At 41.2% G+C, this 13847-nt stretch overlaps 1 protein-coding gene across 1 annotated transcript; it reads left to right on the top strand.

Annotated features, from left to right (window-relative positions):
- The first annotated feature begins 7859 nt into the window (after window positions 1-7859).
- On the top strand, window positions 7860-9668 carry LOC131649908 (uncharacterized). Its single transcript, XM_058919648.1, has 2 exons — window positions 7860-9015; window positions 9130-9668. Exons 1-2 carry the CDS (start codon window positions 7860-7862, stop codon window positions 9666-9668), a joined length of 1695 nt encoding a protein of 564 aa, XP_058775631.1.
- The last annotated feature ends 4179 nt before the right edge of the window (window positions 9669-13847 follow it).

Genomic DNA, 13847 nt, shown 5'->3' with positions numbered 1-13847 from the left:
TCAGATGATCATATTAAGAACACGTGAAACAAGCCAAAGACTGCAGATCAGAAGCAAGATAAGCAACAATCAGAGACAAGACCACTCAGAAGAACAAGCAATATCAATGCTTACTGTAATACGGTGAACTGACTTTTATTTTAAAGAAATGTTGCGGTAAGCAAGAGTCGCCACCGACTTTTATTTTATCCAAGTGGAAAGGCTAAAAGAACAGGAAAGACCTTTTGAAAGATTTTGAGTTCGGGGGGTAAGTTATACAAAGGGAAGGTGTAAGGCACCCTTTGCATCCATGGTTATCCATGGGCTCTTAATTGCTTAGCTCACTTTGTTTGAAATGTTTGAAAAGATTTTTGAAGAAGAACTTTAGCTTGTAAATAAGCATAGTCTTTTTGAATTTGATTTGGAAAAGAGGTGTAAAAAGTAATTTGAACTAGAGCAAGCAATTAGTAGCAACTACCCTAAGTTAAAAAAAGTTGTTCTTTTAGTCTTTCGAGTGAAAGGATCTATCCATACCATAAGAGGGCAGAAAGTCTTTCAATTGGATGTGCGGGTCATTGAAGGGTCATCGTTCACCACAAGACTGTCCCTTTGCCATAAAGAGGGCAGGTAGTCTAAGGGAAGGATATAATAGTCATTTAAGGCATCATGCGAGGATACCTTAGCAATAGGGACGAATCATCATCTACTGAGGCAACTTCGAGGGACAAGATCATTTGTTAAGGCAACTTCGAAGGAACTATGATCTTATGATGATGAACTGAGAGTAACATTTGTTTTGCTTAGGTATCCTCGGAATTGAGGGACTTGACTATTTTTACAATTAGAGGCAACAAGCAACAAGGCAACAGAAGAGGTTACCCTAAAGGTGAGTGTGTGCACCAATCACGTGATTGTATTCAGATAATATTTATCTTATAGTTAGTTATCTACTTCTGTTAAAGGCTTGCACTCCCTAAGATTAATAACCACGCAGTTAAAATCATATGGAAATTAAAGGCGGAAAGATAAAAATCCTACGCTATTACAATAAACACCTGCGGGAATGGGGGAAATTAAAACATAAATTTAAATTGCAGTCTTCAGCCTTGATCTTCCTCGAACCCTGATTGACTCTGATCATTGACTCTGATCATCTGAGACTTAAACAGAAAATGATAGCGGTAAGTGTATGAGTAATTCATTGACAGTGGAAATAACCCTAATTCTAATTTAAAAATTAAAGTAAAATGACATTTGAATAAGAAAGGGTTAGGAACTTAGCTTTTCGATTGGTAGGGCGCGTAATCGGAGGATTTTGGCCAACCCTGAAAAATGAAGAAGAGAAAGGGACAGAACTGGGTGCAAAAAATAAAAGCAAGGAGAATGAAAAGGCGAATAGAATACAGTAAAAACATGGTTACCTTATGGGTAAAAAACCTAGACAAACCCAAAGATTAAAACCCAAGGGTAAAAACTCATAGTTAATAGACAACTCTTGCATTGTTGATATTAGCCTACAGTTAACGGGAATAATTTACATAAAGGTTTCCCTCAGTTATCTACGATTTGTGAATTCGAGGGTAATTACTAAGCCTAATTAGGCTAAACTATCTAAACGATTAAAATTGTCGCAAATTAAAATTGATCCTAATTTGTTTAACCTAAAGTTAATCTAAATCTTAATTATTAAAATAATTAATTAATTCAAGACTTACTAAAATTAAAGGGGTTTAATTATTTTAAATAATTAAATTAAAATTAACCTAAACCAATTGAGTTAACTTAATCCTAAAATTAATTAACTAATTATAATTGTGTTAATCCTAATTAATAAAAAGTTAGAAAAGTTTAATGTAAAAAAACAAAATAAAAGGGATAATAAACAAGAAGAAAAAAAAAGTATGGAAAAGAAAAAGTAAAAAGAAAAGATAAAACCTGGATGGGGGCGCTGGATCTAGTATGGCACTCCATTGAGGGTGCATGGTGTGCCTTCACATCTGTGTGCGTTGGATTTGGAATTGAGATAGATCTGATGGCTGCAGCTGGAAGTGCTTCGTACGCGCGTAGGACTGGCTGCACTGGATCTGAAACTAGTTAAATGTTTTAAAAATTTTGACGCTGTGGGGACTCGAACCCCCATCTCAAATGTTACACCATTCTTCCTTTTGCCAAGCCTGCTGTGTCAGTTTACTGATAATAATGCCGTTCAAATCAAATAAATATAAAATAAGAATTAATGGAACAAAGTCTAAGGAGTGACTCAGCCTGGCCCCACGTGCATACGCCCGAACCAATAAGATTGGGGAAGAGACTTTTGACTCGTTGACCATCCAAAGAGTGAGCGCCACGCGTGGAGATTGGTGTTTAAGATTATTGATTGGCCAGTAGGAACTCACGAAGAAGCCACGCGTGCAACAAGTAGGACCACCTACTGTTCATCATCCCTGTCAACGAGATCCTCCCAGGTTACCTGCAGATTTTATCACGAATACAGCTGCGGATTTTCTCGCGATAAAACCTGGGAAATTCTGGAAAATTCAAATCCTGCAAAAACACATGAAACCAAACGAAACAAAGACCCTAATCGACTAATTAGAAGGCTAGGAACACGACGGCGTGGTTAGTTTGGTCTGAATCCTCCTGTAGATGCGAAAACGAAAAGGGATAAGCTCCATGCCCTAATAATGGTGAGCTTCGTTTGGCACGTTAAAATTCCAGCACTATGATTCGAATTCCCTCTAAATGATTTCAGGAACTCAAAACAATGATTAGTTTACATTAAAACAAGCTGAAACATGGGATACGAAAATTCAAGAATATGCATGAAGTCAATGAACATGGTATGCGATTCTTGGACGTGATCAAGGCCTGAAGATTACCTGAACCTACCTTATAGTCCCTTGGAAGTTGAATGGGGTGTTCGTTTGCCCTTTGTCATACCCCAAATTTGTCCTACCCTTTTAACTTCTAACTGGCTTAGGCTTTACATTCATGTACATACATCACTTAGGTCATAATCCATACCCATGCATGCATATCATTGGTCAATCAAAGACTAGCAAGAAAAAGCTCTGTGGCAAAGAATTTTGACCAGAAAATAAGGAGACTGAGGTATAATCATGTGGTTCCATGTTCAAGGAAGTCCTCATAGATTGGGGTTTTTCTCAATCTCAAGTCAAGGCATTGATTGAAGGATACTGGCCTGCAAATCATCTGGTTCCTTAAATCAGGGTTTCTTTGACCAAAGTCAACCAGTTGACTTTCTGGTCAACATTTAATCAGGAATGGCTTCTATGTGTGGAGAGCTTCTCATACCGACTGTGTGGATGTGTTTGTTTGACTGGATTTGGCTAGAAGAGATTTAATCGGGAATTTCATCAATAGTCGGAAAAATCAGAACAGTGGACTTTTGGGTCAAAATCAGAAGAATTATTCAAATATTGACTTTTGGTGGAAAATTAATCAAGGAAAGTCAAAGAATGGATAAAATCGGGAGTTCGACAAAAAGTTGCCAAAATAGCAAAAAAGGGAAATTTCAACACTTAGAAAAATTTTGATGCTTTAAATCTTGTTGAGCAGTCCACTTCAGCACTGGATTACACGTGGCAAATGGAAGTTTTTGAAGAAAATTCCAACATCAAAGTTGTTCCTCTCATAGAGGAGAACAACTTTGTAGTTGGACACTTTTTCATTTAAAGCTTGTATGAAGAGTTAAAGTGGTGTGAAGTTGCTGAAAATTCATTTGAACCAAGTCATAATCCAGGTCACAAGTCAGGTCATGACCTGGCATTTTAACAAACACATGGCATGCCAAATCTCCAGCCATTTTTAGAGCTCTACAGAAATGCCATGAATGCAAACTTGGTATCATTCTCTTCCTTGTCATCTCCTCTATCCATTGAAACAAGAATTGGGACAATCGAACAAATACTGAGTGAGATGCAAGCCTTCAAAGTGGTGCCCCAACACTGACCAAATCCTACATGCAGCCAAGGCAGATTCTTAGGGCACACGAGTGCATTTCAGCAAACACATGGTGGGCCAAATCTCAATGTGTTTTCCTTCCTCCACAAGTTTCCATCTTGAACAAGCTTGATATTGAATTGTTCCTTGCCATGTCCCCCATCTATTGAGCCTAGTCTCATTAATTTTGGACACGTATGGAGCAAGTTACAAAGCCCCAAAGTCATGTTTCTACCAAGCTATACTTCTGCCAAGAGCACAATCCCATAGTCAAGTCACACGCATGCAGCAACAATCCACCATGTTCTAGCCCATTTTTCTACACTCCCAAGCATCATTTCAAGAAGCCTCCAACTTCAAGTTTGTTCTATGTCATGAGCTCTTCAAGATTGACTCAAAAGTTGAATAAGATAGTGATCCATAGCCATAGCTTTACATGAGCAAAGGAGGTGTCCAAGAAATGTATTATGTGAACATGTTGCTAGCAAACCATCATCATTCATTGCCATAAGAGCCCCTGCAAAAGCTGATACACAAAAGCTATGTGAAGACCATTCCATATTTGCTAAAGTGTGATCATTAAGAATCCTGAGTCCCACACCCAAGAATGACTTTGCTGCAAAGTCTCATCCACTAAGGCCCCACATTCAAGAAACCCTCCCCATTCTCCACACACTCGCCATATAAAAACAGTCACACCCTCACTTCTCACACACGACTCATTTTCCAGATTCTTTCACATCTCACCCTCTTCTCTCTCCTCACTATCTTACCCTCTCTCGGTTCTCTCTCCACCATAACAAACCTCCAACTAACATAACAAATCTCCAACCACCGTAACAACTTTCACCGCCACATCAACTTTCATCTTCGTCTTCAATATAATCACCGCGATCAACATTATCATCATCTTCGCTACACCTATCATCATCATCACCGGATCCTCGACTAAACTGAGTTCACTTTTCATTTGGAGAGCTACGTGGAAGATCCATATCAATCATCAGCGTCATCATCAAGGAGCTTCAAGCTTTTGTAGAAGAGTTCTTTCGTTCTTGGAGTCCAGATTCAAACAAGTGAGTTTTCTGATCGTTTCAGCATGATAGAAATATGCGATAGGTCATACAGTGATTATGTTGCATTCGTATGCCTCCTCTGTTCTTGCTTTGTGATTCGGTTAACATGAATTGATTGCTGTTAGGAGGTTTTAGGCGTTTCTTTAGGTTATGTGAATGCTCAGAAACACGACGCCGTGTTTAGCTTAGGAACTGCCGCTAGTTGTTCATGATAGGATATGAGGATTAGCCTCAGTCTGGTAGATGGAGAGAGAGTTGATGAAAATTAGCATCGGATCCATGCTCAGCACGAAAATCCGAGCGGGATGGTGGTCTCGGTTACGTTTTCTGGGCAAGGTGCGACGGAGCTCCGACGAGGACGATCGCAGAAGGTGATCGGAAAATAAGGCCGGTGTAGGGTTTACACACTGTGTATTCATGCAGATAGCTGAGGTGGCACGATTTCATTTGGCCTCGTTCCTAGCGTTTTGGTTTGTTTTGCCTTCCTTCACGTGAGTGCAGCATATCGTGGCGGGATGTGATTGGCTGGAGCCTGTTTTGTTCTGTAGCATTTTAAGTAGAGCTGACCTATTGATACGAGTTACCAGTTTTTTTATGTCACGTTCGATAAAAGAAACCACATGAAAAACCATAATAATTGCATGCTGATAAGTAAATTGGATAATGAAATGACATAGAGATAAGTCTGGGCCACGTCTGCGTTGGGCCTTAGAAGCGCTTTCCTTTCCACACCCCTGATTGGGAGCCCAATGCGCCTGTGGTTATAGTTTCTGTTCATATGCAATTGCTTTCACACCCCCCGGCTGACTAAAAAAAAAGAAGCAAATAAAAATAGTTTTTTTCTTTTGCTTGACATGTGATTTTTGCTTAAATAAAATTGTGATAAAAAATATTTCCTTAACCAATTAGATTTTTAGATTTCATAGTTTGTTTTTTCTTTAGAATTTAATAGTGGAATTTCTTTGAATTTTGATTGGTTCTAATAATAAAAATGCATAGTTTGTCTTTAGTCTTTAATAAAATAGTTTTAGACATGATAAAAATATAAAATTTGCTTGTAATTAATTTTCATGAATAGTTTAGACTTTAATTCTTTTCTTTTTGTGAATATTTTCTTATATTGTGAGATGCTTAAACAACTTTCCCCCATTCCATTAGGAATTAGAATAACACTAGGCTTAGAAATTAGGCTAGTCCCCCACTTTCATTCTTTTTCTTTTACAACTTAAAACATCTAAAAATACTTGAATAAAAATCCCCATAAAAAATACAAAGAAAACACTTAAAACACTAATAATCAAAGTGAAAATTCTTAAAAAGGGAATGGAAGCTTGAACGTCCCTTGCTTAAGGGAATGTTTGAGTGCTTGGATCTCCCTTGCTTAAGGGTCCCATTCAGGCGTAAGTTCCCAACTTCTAAAAAACACCAACCAAAGAGTAACTCGAGTTTCCCTTGCTTAAGGGATTTCCTCGAAACACTCAAACTCTCTCTCTCTCTTCTCTCCTTTCTTAAGGGCATTGTTATCTCCGCTCTATTGCATCCTAGGTTGCCCCATTATGCAAGAGCGCGAGCGTTAACTCCGCCCAACTAAAAAACACAAAAACAAACAGAAAACCTTGAGCCGAACTACGACGCTCTGATTCCTGAAAAGGATACGTAGGCATCAAGTCGCGGGGCTTGAACGAGCACACTTGTAAATATTTCCTTCTTTTCCCCGTATTTCTTTTGCATTCATTCGCATGTAGACATAGACATAGTACACACCCTTTAGATAGAAACAAACATAGGTGGATACCATCGAGTACGATGGGCGTAAGGGGTGCTAATACCTTCCCCTTGTGTAACCGACTCCCGTACCTTGATTCTCTGGTCGCAAGACCTTGTTCCTTCCTTTGTTAGGTTTTCTGATATTCCTTTCCCTTATGGGATAAATATATTGGTGGCGACTCTGTTCATTTTTCGCGAGCGTGCGACAGCTGGCGACTCTGCTGGGGATAACCTAAGCAAGTCGATCCTAGCCTTTGTTTGTTTTATTTTATTGGGTGTTTATTTGTTTTTTTATGTCTATATCTTGTATATATGTTTGCATGTTTATTTTCTGCTTGCATATCATGTTTATTTCTGCTTGCACATCATGCATCTGGACTATATTATGGGTCCCCGTGGGGGCCACATATTTTTCTGCTTTGTTTTGCAGGTGGGGGTTTTTGAGGTAAAAGGCCCACTACCCAGGCCAGTGACACATAGGATTAGCGTGGATGCTCATGTTGACTCCCGTAGCGCTTGCTATGGCTGAGTTTGACATGAGGTACCACAACTGGGCGAGGTTCTTTCATGGAACACTGTGTCTGGCACGCTTGTTGCCTCAAACACTTTGTACCCCATGGGAACTGTAGACCCTGGTGACCATTAGGGACCACCTATCCGTGTCTAGAATTCATACCTGTGAGTTGGGGAGGGACAGGATACTAGCCTTCATCACACCCGGATTTCCATTTCGCAATCTGAAGTCGGAATTTTGAACCTGTTACATTCAGTGTTACCCAGATGTCCAAAGTTGCGAGGGACATTTAGTCTCTCACCACATTGCACACATGACACATCATGCTATTGCATCCACTCCACTTCATTTGTGGAGAATCCTAAAATCTATTTCCAAAAAAAAAAGAGCATAATGTATATACCTTTTTGCAAAAAAAAAAGGGAAGAAAAGAATAGAAGAAAAGAAAAGAAATAATGAAAAGGCTTTAGGATTCTCCCAATGAAATGCATTCCGCCATATCATTTAACATGCATGTTCATTTATTTTCAGGAACTTTTGGCTTTGTCTCCGACCAACACATGGCTCCACCATTGAAGACTGGTAGTCGCAACATCTCCTATACATTCCCGAATCCAAATCTGGATTCTCTTGGGTGTTTAGCAAAGAAGATCACGCCAGATGAGTCGACCAAGTTCCGAGAGAAATATGGGTATATTCTGAGCCTTCTCAAAATGCCATTCACCAAGTATGAGCAAGAGGGAGTTCATACCCTGCTTCAGTTCTACAATCCTTCTCTGCGCTGTTTCACGTTCCCTGACTATCTCTTGGTTCCGACATTGGAGGAGTATTCTCTTTTCCTCGGTGTTCCGGTCAAAAAGGAAGAAGTCCCGTACTATGGCACCATGGAGGCCCCTACGTCCATTGAAATTTCTAAGGCTCTTTATTTGAGCAGGTCGGTCGTGGAAGCAAATCTCACCAAGAAAGGAGGATGCTTTGGTTTTCGTATGGAGTTCCTGGTTAAAAGGGGTTGCGATGCTGCTGAAGCAAAAGAATGGGACACATTTAGGGCTATCCTGGCTCTAAGTATCTATGGTATCATGATGTTCTCAAACGTGCCCGACTTTGTTGATATGAATGCCATTCACGTATTCATTCTGCAGAATCCGGTTCCTACACTTTTTGGGGACGTTTATCACTCCATCCATCACAAGAATAGTCAAAAGGGAGGTTTGGTTAGATTCTGTGCCCCGTTGTTATATCGTTGGTTCAGGTCACATTTGCCTGAGCGTGGTGCTTTCATTGATAATAGACACACATCTAAGTGGGCTGAGAGGATTATGGGACTGAGGGCTAAAGATATTGTCTGGTACAATAGCGCTTTAGATGACATGGAAGTTATTATGAGTTGCGGAAAGTTCAAAAATGTACCTCTCATGGGTCTTAGGGGCGGAATCAACTATAACCCTGTCCTAGCTAGAATAACATTTGGATATGCTTTTATCAGTCCACCTGAGCAAACAGAGATAGCTGAGAACATTTTCTATCATGTGGCCACCAACATTGGACAGATGGCAGAAGCTGTGCAAGCCTGGAAAAGTATTTGTTGGAGAGATAAGAAGCATTTTGGTCAAAGAGACTGTGCAACTTATAAAGACTATATTGAATGGGTCAAGACTGTGGCTAACACCCAAGGGATGCCTTTCCCTCCTAAGGATCCCTTATATCTTCCTGCTGGTGAACAACCCAACATTGTCTCCATGCCTCGTTATAATCGAACTGTTGAGCAGAATCGGAAATTGACTGAACAAATGGAAACAATACAAGTTAAGATGAATACTGCTAGGCAAGAGAAGCTTTCTGCTCTCCATAAGTTGAAGATAAGAGAAATAGAGCTTGAAGAATTGTATGCTAGAGGAAGTACTTCTCAGAAAAGGCCAAGAGTGACTATAGACCCTAAATCTACTGAATCTCAAGAGAAGAAGCTGAAAGAACATTACGAGGCCCAGTTGGCAGATTTGACTGAAAGACTCCAGATTCAGACTAAAGAAGCCAATTCAGAAAGGGCTCGTCGAAAGAAAGCAGACAAACTCTTGTTGGAACGCCAAGGAACCTTAGAAAAGTGCTATGAAGAAATCCGAAAGCTGAAGGGTCAAGTAGAAGAAAAAGGCCAAGGTAATACCCAAGCTCAAGAGGAAGCCAGATGTTGGGAGCTGAAGAACCGCTACATGGAAACTATGCATTTCAGAAAGGACCTCCTGATTCAAGAAATCATTAAGAGGCCAACCCGTGCTGAGACTAAAAAGCTTTTTGAAGAAATGAAGACCTGGAGCTATAAGAACATTGGAGATAGCCCTCTTCGTCATTTGGACATGGGGGATCCTGCTTAGTGTTGACTCTATTATAGAATCACCACCAGACTTGTTGGATGGGATTCTTATTTCTATTGCTGCATTTGTTGGCTCATGGGAGCAGAATATTTTGTACTTCAAGAACTTGGTTGCAGAATTAATCGATCATGTTTGCTTATCTTGGTTATGCTTCAATTTTCCCCGTTATCTTGTGTTGTTGGTTTGAGACAAAGCTAAAAAGCCTTGAAAATAATAAAACATGCACACATGCACCCATGCACTCATATCATATTGCATTTACAGGTTTTTATCAGATTCTAATTGGGGTCCCTTCCAACAACATATTTCTTTCCCGACGACGAAGCTGACTTTCTTACATCCTTACCGCACCAGAAACAACGAGAAGAGAATCATGGACCAATTTGAACAGAATCAAGCTGCCCTCCGTAGGGATATGGATGTTATGGGGGAAAGGATGACCCAACTTATGGAGACCCTCCATGTCGTTGTCCAAGGACAAGAAGAGCTCAGAAAGAGCGTTGCTGGATTGATCAAAGATACTCCTACCAATTCTGTTGATGGAGGGGTGAAAACTAAGGAGACTCCTATCAATGAGACACTTAAAATAGTGGATGACCACCATGAGGTTATTGATCTTGAACATGATCTTACTGCTGAGTTGACAGAAACTGCTAAGATGTACCAAGCTCTTGAAGAACGCCTTAAGGCCGTTGAGGTTGCTAAAACTTCGAGTTTCGACACTGCTGCTTTGAGCTTGGTACCTGGAATTGTTATTCCACCGAAGTTCAAGGTGCCAGATTTTGATAAGTACAAGGGAGTTACCTGCCCAGAAACTCACATTCGTTCCTACTGTCGTAAGATGGCCGCTCACGCCGAGAACGAACCTCTGCTTATGCATTTTTTCCAGGACAGTCTCACTGGAGCCCCGTTGGAGTGGTATATGAAACTTGAGAGGGCTAATGTCAGTACTTGGGGAGGACTTGTTGATGCCTTCTTGAAACAATACCACTACAATACTGCTATGGCTCCTAGCCGTGCCCAACTGCAAAATATGTCACAAAAATCTAAAGAATCTTTCAAAGAATACGCCCAGAGGTGGCGTGAACTTGCTGCTCGAGTTCAACCTCCTCTTCTTGACTGAGAATTGATTGATCTGTTTATGGGTACTCTGAAAGGGTCGTACCTTCAGCACATGGTTAGTAATACCTCTCCGTCCTTCTCAGATGTGGTCATCATTGGTGAACGGGTTGAGAACTGTGTAAAAGCTGGTACCATTCAAGGTGTTACTAGTCCTAGCAACTCAAGTGGTAATGGTAAGAAGCCGTATTCTGGGTTTGTGAAGAAGAAAGAAGGTGAAACCAGTACTGCTTCAGTTGACCAAGGTCGAGCTCCTGTATACTCTGTTGTTCCACCTCCTTACTACCCGATGCCATATGATGTTCCCAATCCGTATGCCCCTCAGGCATACGCTGCCGCATTTCCACAACCATGGATGGCACCCCAACAGCCTTTCGTACCACAACAACAAGCTGCTGCTCCTCAGAATCGTCAACAGAATCCTAGGCCTCAAGGTCAAAGAGCTCCACAAAGGCAGAGGTACCCTGAAAGGCGAATAGATCCGGTTCCGATGCCATATGCCCAGCTCCTTCCCCAACTGCTCGCTGGTCAGTTGGTGCAACTCCGTGAAATGGGCCCTCCGCCTAGTCCTCTTCCTCCAGGATATGATGCTAATGCTCGTTGTGAATTCCATTCAGGTGCTCCAGGCCATACGATTGAAAAGTGTAAAGCATTAAAGTACAAAGTTCAGGATCTTCTCGATGACAAGCTTATCTCGTTCACTCCTACTGGTCCTAATGTGCAGAATAATCCTATGCCTCCCCATGCAGGTACGACCAATGTTGTTGAATTGTGTGACGAACAAATCCTGGTAACTGATGTAAATGAAGTCAAAATGCCGCTTGCAATTGTCAGAGAACATCTTGTGCAACAAAGGGTTCTGTGTGAACTACATGACTTCTGTTTGCAATGTTCTTCTAATCCAGAGGAATGTGCCAGGTTGAGGGATGAGATCCAAAAGCTGATGGATGAAGGTGTCATTAGAGTGGAAAAAATTATTCCTGATGACGAAGTGGCTATTCTAGAGATTCCTTATTATCCTGCTGATACGACGAAAGCCCAAAGTACTCCTTTAATCATCCATACTCCGAGTACTCCTTTGGTTATTCGCACTCCGAGTACTCCTTTGGTCATTCAGGCTCCGAGAACTCCGTTGGTTATTCAAGCTCCAAATGCTCCTTCGGGCGCCCCTCCTCAGGTTCCATCTCCTGCATCTCCTGCTCCCTCTTTGTCGATTAACTCTAAAGTTGTTCCTTGGAGTTATAATGTTGTGTATATCCGAGGGAAGAAATATGATTATCCTCCAGTGGGTAATTCGAGTGTCACTAATATCGCCGGGACTAGTGGCATCACTCGTAGTGGTCGAATCTTCGCTGCTCCTCCTCCACTTCCTAAAGAGACCAACAAAGATGCCAATGCACAAGCAAAGGGGAAGCAAGTTGCTGTTGATCCTCCTGAGACCCGTACTGCACAAGACGCTGAACAACTTCTGAGAATCATTAAGAAAAGTGACTACAAGGTGATTGATCAACTTGACCAAACTCAAGCTAAGATTTCCATCTTGTCCCTTTTGGTGCACTCAGAAGCTCACCGTGATGCTCTAATGAAAGTTCTGGCTTCCGCTCACGTAACTCAAGACATTACTGTGCCTCAGTTTGAAGGGGTTGTAACCAACATTGCTGCTGGTAATTGTTTGGGCTTTTGTGATGATGAACTTCCACCTGAGGGTATAGCGCACAACAAAGCGTTGCACATCTCCATAAAGTGTTTGGATGCTGTGTTGTCCCGATTTTTGATTGATACAGGTTCTTCTCTTAATGTGATGCCCAAAACTACTTTGTTTAAGCTGAGTATGGACGGGGTTATGATGAGACCGTGCACTATGAGTGTCAGAGCGTTTGATGGTTCTAGAAGGTCCGTAGAAGGGGAAATTGATCTGCCTGTTTTGATTGGTCCTCATATGTTCTACATTGCCTTCTATGTTATGGATATACGCCCTTCGTACACTTGCCTCCTGGGTCGTCCTTGGATTCATGCTGCCGGAGCTGTGACATCTACTCTCCACCAGCGGTTGAAATTTGTTGTGAATGACAAGATTGTTGTGATCACTGGTGAAGAAGATCTGATAGTCAATAACCTGGCAACATACCGCTATGTGGAAGTGGAGGGAGAGATACAAGAGACACCCTTTCAAGCCTTAGAGATTGTGTCGATGGACAAACTCCCTGTGGTCGAGAATAAGAGGGAACTTGGAGCCCCCCTCTCATCCTTGAATGACGCCAAGGCCTTCCTGAAAGCTGGTGTTCCCCATGGTCCCTGGGGCAAGCTGATTAATGTTCATGAGAAGCGAGACAAGTATGGCCTTGGGTACCAACCATCCTCCTCTACTCAGCTCAGCCCAATCCTTGGAAAGAAGGTGATTCCCCCGATTTCTCAGGTGTTCGTCAGTGCCAGTACTAGTTCTGGAAGTCAGGTTCTCGCCGTGGATGATGATGATGAAGAAGATCTCTCCATATTCATTTGCCATGCTGCGCCTGGACAGGAACTCAATAATTGGACCATATTGGACATCCCTAGAGTCACTTTTATGGAGATGTAATTTTCTTGTTTCAATAAATCATATGCTTTGCCCCAAGCATTTTGATCACTTGTATAAAGAAGGGCCCCCCATGTTGTTTCAATTTGTTTAATATTGAATGAAAAATCATATCTTCGCATGCAATTACTGTTCCATTTCTTTCATTTTTTTTTACTTTAAAAACTTTTTCAAAAATGGCAAAGCTTTTCTTTTTCTTTTTATGTGTTGCATTCTAAGGCATAAATCATCCATCGTGCAGATCCGGCTCGAATTCCATCAAAAATGATAATGTTACAGTTCCATGTATTGATATCTTTGAGAATCCAGTTGACCAAGCTGATGAGGATAGTGGGGAAGATTGTGAAGTCCCTGAGGAATTGGCAAGACTTTTGAGACAAGAGGAGAAATCTATTCAGCCGCATCAAGAAGCCATAGAAATCATCAACCTCGGTACAGAAGAAGCAAAGAGAGAAGTCAAGATAGGGGCCGCTTTGCAAACTGAT

Source organism: Vicia villosa, linkage group LG2 (genome assembly GCF_029867415.1).
Source record: "Vicia villosa cultivar HV-30 ecotype Madison, WI linkage group LG2, Vvil1.0, whole genome shotgun sequence".
Classification (NCBI taxonomy): Eukaryota; Viridiplantae; Streptophyta; class Magnoliopsida; order Fabales; family Fabaceae; genus Vicia; species Vicia villosa.
This window is presented reverse-complemented; position numbering and strand designations above follow the sequence as displayed.

Coding starts and splice junctions, on each gene's coding strand:
- LOC131649908 (XM_058919648.1), top strand. CDS start 7,860: ATGGCTCCACCATTGAAGACTGGTAGTCGCAACATCTCCTATACATTC. Junction 9,016..9,129: donor TCCCTTATATCTTCCTGCTG/GTGAACAACCCA, acceptor CTGCTAGGCAAG/AGAAGCTTTCTGCTCTCCAT.